The 12103-nt window shown below is 39.6% G+C and overlaps 1 protein-coding gene across 7 annotated transcripts in view; it reads right to left on the reverse strand.

Moving 5' to 3' along the window:
* Positions 1-12103, reverse strand: part of BCAS3 (BCAS3 microtubule associated cell migration factor) — a 300156-nt gene that overhangs the window by 285316 nt on the left and 2737 nt on the right. For all 7 annotated transcript variants that reach the window (XM_082294442.1, XM_082294446.1, XM_082294444.1 and 4 more), the window contains exons 3-6: positions 10507-10561; positions 9079-9151; positions 8174-8280; positions 681-762 (exon numbers count right to left, since the gene is read on the reverse strand). In XM_082294442.1, the coding sequence (XP_082150568.1) occupies positions 681-762; positions 8174-8280; positions 9079-9151; positions 10507-10561 (317 nt within the window). The remainder of the gene's footprint in view (positions 1-680; positions 763-8173; positions 8281-9078; positions 9152-10506; positions 10562-12103) is intronic.

The raw sequence follows: 12103 nt of genomic DNA on the forward strand, positions 1-12103 counted from the left end.
TTCCTCTGCTCAGGAAATCACCAAAACAATGTATAATACATCCATGAAACCTTTAACTTTCTTCGTTTGCTTTCTTTGAAACACACAAAATTAGTATAATTTACTACAAATAATTTAAATAAGATTTGAGGCTGTGTTTTTTGAGTTCATTAATTAATTCATAAAATATTACTAGAAATTCTAACCCAGCATAATCCCCAAACACCTTGGTCATACTAGAAAGACATTGTTTTCATCCACAAAGTAAAACAACTCATTTAATTTAGACCTCAACAGTTCTTGCAGAAGTCTACAATTAGATTGGGTTTGAATGAAACAGGGTAATTTTTTTAGTGGAATTTGCTCATTTATGCACAGTTGCTCAGATTTTGCAGCAAGTTCTTCTGGGGGTTAATTCAACTTCTGGAAGAATCCTGTTAAATTAAGCAGCTTGGTTGAGAATTTGATAAAATAGTATTTAAGCAGTGACAGAGGAGTTGCACTCAAGGGATGATAAAAGTTCAGCCACTGAAAGGGTCAAAGTGAGTAAAGTTAATGTAAAATAAGGAGAAATTGAACAAACCAGAAGCCAGTGCCACCCCAAAACCCAAATTCTGTTGTCTTGTTAGTTTTACTGGAGTGGAAAAGCAGCCTTTTTGAAAAGCTCTGGTGAATGATGATCTCTTGAACTGTGTACTCACTGATCTGAGGGGCTGGGAGGATCCGTGCGGCTCGAACCGGCCCGTGGCGCACCGAGAACAGCTCCTGGGCTTCTCCACTGATCTGCAAATGTCAACAGCAAAGCAAAAAGCAGATATATACTTTCAAATACATATACATTTAGGAGCTAAGAAGGTAGGTAGAGAGGCATTGTAGGGAAGTACACAGGTAAGACTCTGCCTAAGCAACCACTGGCATTTCTGTAAATGAGAATAGGTCTTAGAAGTCTCAAATTAATTGTTCATGACCACACAGGTTTTGGAAGAAGCAAGACTTGAAGCTGACTAAAATTTACACAAATTTATCCCATGTTTCACTTGGTTCTAAAGAAAAATGCCAACTCAACAGAGATCAAGAGTGGCAAACATGGGTGGAAAAAGATGGGAGAATTTCATATATTGGTTCATTTCACACTCACCATGTGTGAAAACCATGTTTAAAAATAGGTGGTCAAGCTACTTAAGCCTGCCACTGATGGCAATGCTGAAAAGATTAAACCAGAAGCAGTCAAGATGAATTCCCAGACTTCCTGCAATGGTCACTCAATGTATTTTCATAACGGCCTGGTAATGGATCCGATACGGAACGTCAAGCTCCAGGAAAATGGCAAACATTATGAAGCTCATTTCCAAATAACCAACAACTTAAAACAGATGTAATGAGCCTCAGAACACAGCCAAGGCTGGCATACAGTTTTGCCAAACAAGCAGCTTACAATATCAGAACAGAACATGATTTGGAATAAGGTTCCTAGGAATCAATAAACTGTAAATTCAAGTGAACTTTTGGAAATGTCATTTTAGGGTTGTTTCCATTTCTTTCTGCACTTCAGCTCACACGTCCAAAAAGTTAAAATACTCCTACTGTTTGACCAGCAAATCCCAAGTACAGTACTCCAGGCTCTCAGCTTACATCCAGTCCTGCCTGGTTATTTATTATCACTGCTCTAAGTCATCGGGGAGAATGAAACCCACCCCATGAAGCACAATTAAAAATAAAATTACTTTGAAAATACCATTTACTACAGAGCTAACCCACCATCCTGCACACAATCTAGAGAACTACTGCTTCTCCCTGTTAAGCCAGGAATTACACACAAGCTACACAAATGTGGTGAAATAACATTCTAACCCGTTTTAGCCCAGCAGTTTATCAATTAATATCACTTTTACTGACACTATCAGAATTATTCCTGATGAACACAACACTTTTCAAACTGCAATCAAAATGAGAATTAATCCCTGGGTCTACCCTGCTCTTATTTTATGAGGCAGATGTTCCAATCACAGCAGATTCTTCTCTTCCCTCTGCACACACAACCCTGCAGTACTCCAGCTTTTGCAAAACAAGTTTAATTCTCCCTCAGGAGCAGCATCTTGACCAGATTCTATACAAGACACAGAAATGATGATCAGAAATCAACTCAGCAAAGGTTTGCTGATGGCTTTTAACTGATCGTGAGCTTGGAGTGCAGTGGAGGAAAAAAAAAGCCTCTGGATGAAAACATCTGTATCCAGAAAAAACAGCTTGGGAAAATGTAAAGCACAGCTAAGCAGAAAATGAGGAAAATTAAAGAGGGACAGAGTAATAAAGAGATTAAAAAAATTAAGACAGCAGCACATTTTCTGTCCATTGGAACACAGCAGCTCTATGAAAAGGCAAAGGAGGAAATGGAAAAGAAGGAAAATAGAAAGGTTTGGAACTATTATTATTGGCAATTAAAGATTTTTTCCCCCAAATCATGAACATGCTGTTTCACACGTGTGTGCACATCTTTGGCTATGAATGAAAACAAGAGGGAAAGGAACCAGCACAACAAAGGTACGGAAGGAGTGATCCCCATAAAATGTCCCAGCCCAGCTCAGACACCTCCTTCTCCTTTCTAAATCTGCCAGCACACGAGCCCCAGCTCCAATCTACTTCAAACAAAGTTCCAGTCCCCAAAGGAAGACACACAGAGAAGGCCAAACCTTCTTAACTCAGGTTCTGCTCTTAAATATCCTGAACTCCAGGAGCATGTTTATCCAGCCTGGGGTGCCAAGACCTGGTAGAGCTTAAACTTGAGACTTGCAAAGAAAGGCCTAAAATGTCCAAGTACAAATGAAGTTTGTTTGTAGTGAAGCATTTAACATGGAAATCCCAGCCCAGCTCTTCTCATGCATATAATGCACTAACTTTTGAATAATTAATATTCATTATTTAAAAGATAATTTATTATTTTATACTGGGGGAAAATTACAGAAAGGTTAAGTGGAGTAACAAAAGCCACAGGATCCAACAGTGACAAAGATGAGATTACAGGTATTTAGCCCCTGTTTTGAGACCACTGTAGGTTAACAGGTCCTTTGCTCAGTCCCTGTAGGAGTCTAAATCATGGAATGATTTGGGTTCAGCCTCTACAGCTCACTTGCTGACTCCTGGGAGCTAAAAAGGAGCAAATTTTAAGATACACCCCCACTGGAGACTTTGCAATGAAAATACAAGATGCCACCCAACCACCAGCAGCTCGTTTGTAAAGAAAATTCAAAATTCTCTAACAGGCACAAATAAAGTTTCCAAAAAATCTTGATGTGACACTACAACATGGATCACATTAAAACACTAATATTTAATCTAGCATAGTTTCATAAAGTAACAGCTTTTTTAGGGGATTTAAGTTGTGTGTCCTTAACTGTTCTGTAGAGACAGGGACTCATAGAAGGCATAGCCTGTTGTTGTCTGTCATGAATTAGTAAGAACTTGGTTGTTCCTTGGTTTGCTTGGCACTGAAAAATGCATTAGGGCTTTGAGTTCAAGATTTTCTTTGAATTCCAATGAACTTCTTTCAAACACCACCACCAGCAGAAGCTTCTGCTATCTGCAGTCTTATAAATCCCTGAATGAACTGTGGTTAATGCTAATGCCCTTCATTTATCTGTGGACAACATAAAACTTCATTGCTGAGGCCACACAGATCCAATCTGCCTGCAAGCACCATCTTCAGGGGACAGAGATTGTGTGGCCTGATCTTCCTGCCACTCCAGCCCTTATCTCACTGCTCAGGCAGCCAATCCTCCCTGTGAATGGGACACTTATCCCACTAGGAACTCAAGTGGGACAAGGAATTGCACACTGAGGGGAGAACGGCCAGCCTGGGTCAGATGTGGGCTGGCAACTCTCAGCCAAAGGCTCCACATCCCATTACCAGTCCCTCGAGCTCCACAGTCTCACATGCACAGACAAAATATAAATAGAGCTCATGAATTGAAAACAGAGCTCTAAATTCTTCAAAAAGCACCTGTGAGAAACGAGGCTGTGGCTGCCATTTTGGACTGGATCCAGCTAAGTAGCAAGCCCCCGTGGCAGCTCTCAGAGCTCTTAAAAGTTTTTCTTTCCCATTCCAAAAGCCAAGAATATTTCCAAACAGGTTTCAAGAATTGGATATTAAGCTGTAAAAGCAGCATCAGGTACTCATTGTAGGGAAGAGTGAATCCAAAATGACGGCTCCAAGCTGGTCTGGTAGAACATCTCAGCTTTCCCAAAACATGGGATCAACCACAACTCCCAGACCTACAGGGCAGGCTGGAAGCAAAGGATTCAAATCCCCCAACAAAGTTTTCATTGCTCTCTTCCAATTAAAGGAGGAAGAAGAGCTCTCTCCTCCACTTAAGACATCTTGAGCTATTGCTTAAAACATGACAGCCCAGGAATCTGCAGCACTGGTTAATTTTTGATGACAGAGCTGTATTGTTTGGAGCACACCAGTTTGCACCCACAAAAAAAAGCTGAACAAAGAAAGTTTTGTTCACACCAAGGATAACTAATAGTTTCCAACCAGAGAAAATGGTTTTCACATGGTGAGAAAAAACAAAAAAAAAAAAAAAAAAAAAAAAAAAAAAAAAAAAAAAAAAAAAAAAAGCCAAACACACCAGAAATTTGAGTTTAGAACTCAATGCTTGACCTACTGTGCCACTCTAGAAATGGAAACTGGGGAATGTGTAACAGGAAAAGGGAACAATCAGAAGGCTGTTTTTAAATATTCTGCTGTATGTTTTAAACATGAAGATATCATGATATGATGTTATAATATGATAATAAGCAACTGATAGACACCACCACCAAATATTGCTGTGTAGGGGTTAAAGACAACTTCCAGTCATGGTGCTTCTGAGAAAGCAATGAAGGACTGGAAGAAAATGAACACATTTTATCACTTTAGTTTAGAAATTCACTCAGCTTTTCCATTCAATCCAAATCTCTGTAATTATCTAGAGATTGTAAGAATCTAATGCTCAAAGAATGTTACTCTAGCGACTGGATTGAGGATGAAGTTGCATGTAGTACTTTAAATTATGGCAGTGCTAATGGAATCAGAAGTTTTATAAAACCATATTTCTCGCACACTGGTGCATCTTCAAGCGTAGAAAACCCAGAGCCTCAGAAAATGATTTGCATAGATGTTTTGCAAAGTCCTCAGGCATTTTTCAGGTTCACTAAGTCAGGCCATTGCTCCATTTTTCCGAGCGATAAATGGAAGTGGTTCCCTCTAGAAAGAGGTTTGGATTGCAGCTTGGGATGAGATAAGTTTCTTTTTTAATTGTAACAAGAACCATTAAATTAAGATGATTTTTCTACTTCTGAAATTCCCAGCCTACAACGAAAAAAATAAAAAAAGCAGCCAACGTGCATTCCCTGAACAGGAACATCTAGAACAGATACTTGGAAACCACATCAGGCAGAAACCAGTTCCAATCTGAAACATGAAACTGGGAGCGAAGTGAAAACAAATTCCAAACAAAACACAAAGCTCCGCTGCACCATTATCAAATAGGAACTCCTAGTCATATTCCCAGATTCCTCCCCACTTAGCCAGGCATATTTTAAGCCCACTTTTAACCTTCCCACCCCCGTTTGAGAGCAGAGATCAAAGCAGAGCCCTTCGCACGGACACCTTCCGCTCCTTGTGCACCTCCGGCTGCACTTCCAAGGCCAGGCTCCCCCAAACACCACCCCAGCCCTTTGAAGGCGCCCTAATGGTATCTCCCATTTGCGAGCCACACTCGTGCAGTCAAAAGATCTTCCTCCAAGGAGATGTTAATGTGAAAGCACTCAGCCTGCGAGAGACACAGCGCTGGGGAAAGGCTGCGAGGTGTGGGCAAGTCAATGTAACACCATTAGCCCGAGTGTCGGCTTAGGAGCTGTCATAAACACTTCATAATCACTCACACACAAACCCTGCTGCCTGCAACACATTATTAAGTGCTGAATAGAGGGCCAATTGTAGGAATAAAAAAGCACAATGCTACAGATAATAGCCTTCCTGAGGAGATTTGCACATAAATGTCAGATTGTTGCTTTTGCAGATTACGCTGGAGAATGCAGGGTTGGGGTTTTCTTTTCTTAGCTGGAATAATATTGCTTAATTACAAGCTAAATAGTCAGCAGGGCCAAGAAGAAAGGTTTGTGTAATAGTAAAGGACACAAAAAAGTGTTGCCAAATAAGCTCTTAAATGTTTAGTCAATCACATAACTGCCAGGTTTTATTGTGCTCAGGCTAAGCAAGGGAAAAAATGCAAAGAAGAGACAACAATGTGAAAAAAACCCTCCAGTTTATGTTCCCTCCAAATTTGTTGGATATACAAACGCTGCTCTGTAAAGATATTTAAAACTGATGTTAAAGATTATTGTTCTGTGAAAATCTCCACTAACAGAGGAACCACTCCAACGCTGAGGTTGGACTAACACGAAGTGCCCAGGTCCAAGCTGCACCTCCCTGGCTGTGCTCTGAGAATTTCACAGAACACACAAATGAAGGGCTGGCAAAGCGATACAATATCTCCACAGCTGACATTCTGAAGGCGGATGGTAAAATGTTTCCACATTTGGCATTTTCTCCATTTCACTGCACAGCCCCTCAACTCATACTTCTGCAGAAGTTGAACAATACTAAGAGAAGCTGTCCTGCAATTCCATTTTTGTTAGTTTTCCTGAAATAGCAAATACTATCAAAAGCTAGGAATTATGAAGAAGTGAAATACTTTGGGGGGAGGAAAAAAAAAAGGACAGCCTGCTTGTATGATCCTACTGAAAAGAAGGCAAAACCAGGTATTCCGTGGCCTAACTTGTGGCTCATCCAGACACAAGGAGAAAGAGAGAAAAAAAAGAAAAGAAAAAGAAAGAAAAAGGAAAAAACTCCACCCATGGCAACACGTCTTTTTTTTTCTTTAGAAAACACGCGTTCATTTGGATAGGAACATTCCAGCTGGATAAAACAGGGTGTTTTGTAAGGATTCTTGCGCTCAAGCCGATGTGATACTCAGGGTATCCTAATTAATTAATTAATTAATTAATTGACGAGGTTGCGCTGCCGCTCTTAGCTCGGTGTCCCAGCGCCACCGTGTGGGCGCTTTGTGTAGCGCACGCGAGAGAAAATTCCCTCTATTTTGGCTGAAATGTTCCCAAGTTTCAGTCAAAAGTCCCTAACTTTTAGCAAACGGTTACAAAATACTGAAATTTAGTGAAGTATATTAGGTCTCCCTCCATTTCTATTAAACATTCCTTCAAACGCCAAAGTTCAGGAGCTTTCTTATTTCCTCATTCCAGCTAATGAGATGCAATCAAGAGGATAATAAGATGCAATAAAGAGGGGGAAAGCTCTACCACACCCATAAAACTCAATTTAACTGAAATTTTGCTGTATAAATTAACATTATTTCCTAAGCTACTGGTATATAAACACATGTTCTACATAGCTACCCAACAAGTTGTAAAATGCACACATTTCTGGAAAAAACAGTGTATTTTACAAAGGGAAAGAACTCCATCCTCTCTGCTTTATTCTGAAGGACAAGGTGTTGTGAACCGTTTTGCTTTTTCTAAGTTCAGAATTTTATGACCTACTGTATTCAGCTTCATTCTCTCATTTCAAGAAATTTGGGGGAAATTCCCCAAATGAAGACCATGTGCCCATAAACCACTCTGCAACACAAACCAGGGGGTGGGGATGACAACACGAAATCAAACCCACATGCACACAGAGCCCTTCATAAAATTAAAATTGCAAATCACGTCCATGACAAACATGTGATTGTAAAATGCTGTTAGTACTGTCATACTTGAATTCCTGGGACAAACAAATCCTGTGGGTGTTTTTCCACCCTTATTCCTTCCTGTTAAAGAACAAATCTGTCTTTTTTTGGGGCTACAAACTATTCCAGAAAGGCAAACTCTGCTCCCAGTTTGAGTCTGGAAGTGTACTTAGCAGGAATAATGTGTCAAAAGCCCTGAAAAATCTGAAGGCACACGAACTGAAGTGTCTGAACTACACTCAGGATTATCTGAAGATAAGAACAGTACACACAATCCATATGACACTGATAGGAAGTGTTGGCTCTTTCCACTCCAGTGGGAAAAATTAAAGGTAAAATATTGAAGTTATAACAGAACATAGACCAAAAAAAGGAGAAGGAAGGAGTGAGGTGAGCTCTGTACTCACAGGTATGCTCCAGACTTGCATCCCATCACTGTATCCAATCATCAGCAGCAACGGGGGCTCATTCCCAGTGCTGTGGATTTCATGGAATTCCATATTCCTGGATGTATCTGAATTGGGGTTCAATAGCAGAGCCATTATTAGCAGGTCAGGATCAAGCCCAGCTGCTTCAGCAACACCAGATGGTGTTTCCTCAGTTGTTAGAACTAAAAGCAACCAAGGTGCTTTACATTTTTATGCTGGACCAATACTGGAATATATTCTTTCATGCAAACATCATTGCTAAAGTTTCACAAAGAGAAAGATTTAACATTTAAAATGGCAGAGAAGAATTTTCTGTATAGCAACATGGTCTAAGAGAAAAGGGTGATTGATTCCCCATTCAGCCCTGAGCTCTTCCACCTGTTTATCCCTGCTCCCTTTTTTTTAAAAGGAAGGTTAGGGATGGACTGAGAGAGGACCTAAATCAGGGTTATTAGAACTAGAAATTACCTATAATCTGTACATAGCTTTATGGCCATCTTTAGGCCAGTTAAGGTTTGTTTGTTTGTGGGTTTGTTTTCTTTCTATTTTTAAAAAAATCTCAAACCATTTTCAGGTTTATATAACCAAACTCTTTAGCATGTTCTTCAGAATCCTTCATGTTGTGTTTTATTTTATGCAGCCTGTTCTGACTGGGCCTGGAAACATCCTCTTTTATCACCCCAAATAATCTTCTCTGTCTCTGATGCTTCCATGCTTGCACTGAGCTTTGTTCATTCTCTTATGGTTGAAAATGTCATTTAAGAGGAGTTTTACTCAAGAAAATCATTATGTTTATGATTCTTTTATTACAGAGAAAGCTGACTGGAATTATTGCACAGGGACCCAACACTCACAAAAACGAGTGAGAGACAAAGAAGCCATACCATTTAAATCTGCATTTTCAAATCTAACCCAGACGATTTTCTCCTTTTCTTCTGGTGGGGTTCCACTGTAGGCCTGGACAAAAAGCAAAAGGGCTGAAATAAGGAAGTTTAACACTGTTTTTTCTCCCCCTATAAGAAGGAATTTAATTAAAAACCACAAACATGATTCATGGATCTTATTGTCATCAGTATTTATACAACATAAGCATGCTGAAAATCACTCACTGATGTAGGAATATTTATCACAATCAATCTTCTGGGGCAGGTAAGAAATGCCACATGACTTAGAGTGAGTTAATAAAATTAAACACAGTGGCTTCTACAATCTTTAACTTCAGCAGTGTTGGACGTTCTCACATGAGGTGTTTTATCATTAAAATTCTCTTTAATTCACTTAAAAGCACTGCAAGCCAGACTGAGGAAAGAAAGAAACCTTTACTACACAGTTTATGTTACTGACACCTTTCAGTTCTATTTGTGACAACTTTAATATAGTCTTTTAATAGAGAATTAACTGCAATTCCAGGAGAACAGATCCATGTTTCAGTCCTGTGTTGTACAGATTCCCATAAAAAGATGAGATACAAAAAGAAATTGTGGAGTGAGACTTGCAGTGTTTCCAAACTGGAGGTTTTACAGTCCTCAGGAGAAGCTGTGGTAGCAGGAACGTGAGCTACAGCAGAAATACCATCACTGCCAAATGAATTATAACAAAATACTGAGCACTATTTGGGATTAAATATGAACAGATCTTGTATAATCACTTTATACATGCCAGAAAAGCAATAACACAAACTAAAAATACAAATGTAAAAAATAAATGTGGGGTTTACTTTTCAAAACAAATCACATTCCACCCTTCCAAGGCAAACTGATATGTAAAATAAAACACAGACCGTATCCTTTAACCAGAGAGGGGGAATGGGAGGCTGTTGAATGCAGCAACCTCTTAACTGAAACTTTAAATATGTTTAATTTTAACCCTGAGTCCAAAATTCATTTCACAAATTGATATTAGTGAGGGCATTCTTTTTATATTATGACAGAATAAATGCACTGAGAATTCCTAAGAGGAAATTAATGAGGAAACAAGACACTAACTAAACAAGATAATCCTTGGAATCAGAATCAAGATTATTTCCTGAAGGTACAATCAGCTGCAGTGCTCCTCTACCATGGACTACAGCTTTCCCAAAGAGTTAAACAAAATCAGTTCCCTTCTGCTACTGGGAGGCCCGTGGGCAACCATGAAGGGACCATTCCAGTGCCATATTTATTATATATAAGTATAAACAAATATATAAATATATATCTTTTAAAATAATAAATTTATTTATTTGATGAAATAATAAATTTACAAAGCAGAGTGAGGATTCCTGACACTGCTTTGTGCGCTGAAAGAAGCAGTTTTAAAGATCCACACCCTACCTGTGGCACAACATCTTGCAGAAAAGTAACAACACTTTCCATGTATGACTGTTCCCTGCAAAACAGAAGGAGAATTTCAGCCAAAGAAGTTCAGAAATGGTCATGAATACATTAAATTAGACAGATCAGCAAAAGGAAACATGGGCAACCTTCAGCACATAGCAAAATACTAAGTATGCAATGCAGGCACTTAATTTTACTGCCAAATTCTGATAATATAAATTGTGGCTTGTAAGTAATGAAAGGACTAAGTAAAAGTAATAAAAGTTTGTAAAAAAAGCTAAGTGATACCTGCTGATGGAATAACTGCTTGGGGGCAAAGTATAAAATCTAAATTCAAGGAATAAGCCATGTTCTCCACATCAGAGGGGCCTGAAGTGGTACAGGGATTTGGAAATGATTCCTCAGTATTTTTCTACTTGATTTGACTCTTACAACATGAAAATGAGGATTTAAACAATGACTGGAGCTCTCCTGGTGGGACAAGCAAACTTCCAGAGCTCCTGTGCACGATGGACAATGCTGGAGTACGTAGCAGTGCTCAGGGGCAGGGGATGGAACAAAACCCTCCCTAAGAATAGCAAGGAGGGGTATTTTCAGATGAGATTTTATAGCTTGGGAAGCTTATTCCTTCTTGGAAGTTCATTAGCAGCATCGATTGAGGATAGTTTATAGTGCAAGATACATTTGTTGGGGCAGCTTTGAACTAATGCTTTGAGTAGCTTACACGAGTGGTGAGTCCCTTGTGTAACTGCTGAGTAACCACAGCGTGGGCTGAGCGCAGCACACAGATGGTGTTGAAACCATGCAGAAAGTTGGTGCTTTGTGTCATGAGGAGCACTGAGAGACACTGGCAACAAGAACTATCTTCAGAAAGTCTGAAACTATCTAAGAAAAGGCTTTAAGGTTTTCTTTAGGCAACAGCTTTGGCAGCCCTGAAATTAATTTTTATGCTGTCACAATTTTTCCTGTGCTAACTCAAGATTTCTCATAGCAACAAAGGAGAACTGAAAATTAGGAACTCTGAATGCCCAAAGGTGCTTTTTTTCTGAAGCTGTGCAAGATTGTTTTAATAAAAACCAGGAGTGTTTAGCACTGAAAAATGAAGCACTCTGGCAAATTTAGCACTACACACAACCATACAAAAGATACTTGAACCCAAATGCTGCAACATCTCTTTGAAAACAGAGATAAATCTAAAAGACAAAGTTTTACACTCCCAAAAGCCTACTCCAGCCCACAACCAAACCAGACTTTGCTCAGCAATCCCAAGATTACTGCATCCCAGTTTGTCCCACTGCTTTAGGCTGAGGCCTTACAAACAAGCTGTGGTTTCTTCTGTGCTGATTCTTCTCTGATTTATGTAGGTCACCCACACCGCCCCTGCAGACCTTTATTAAAATGCCTGGCCACAGGTAGAGTATTAAACACAGAGTCTGAAGCTGTCCTGGGAATGCCAACCAGCCAGAGTCATGCTGCCTTCATGGTTCAGCTCACAGAATGCACTTTTTTCCCCTCTCCCCAAGCACATCTTGAACCAAAGTTGATGTTTAGGAGGTGTTTTATTCAGAGTGTGTGCTCTAAATCTCTCCTGAAG

This window comes from Coloeus monedula (genome assembly GCF_965178545.1).
Source record: "Coloeus monedula genome assembly, chromosome: 20".
Lineage (NCBI taxonomy): Eukaryota > Metazoa > Chordata > Aves > Passeriformes > Corvidae > Coloeus > Coloeus monedula.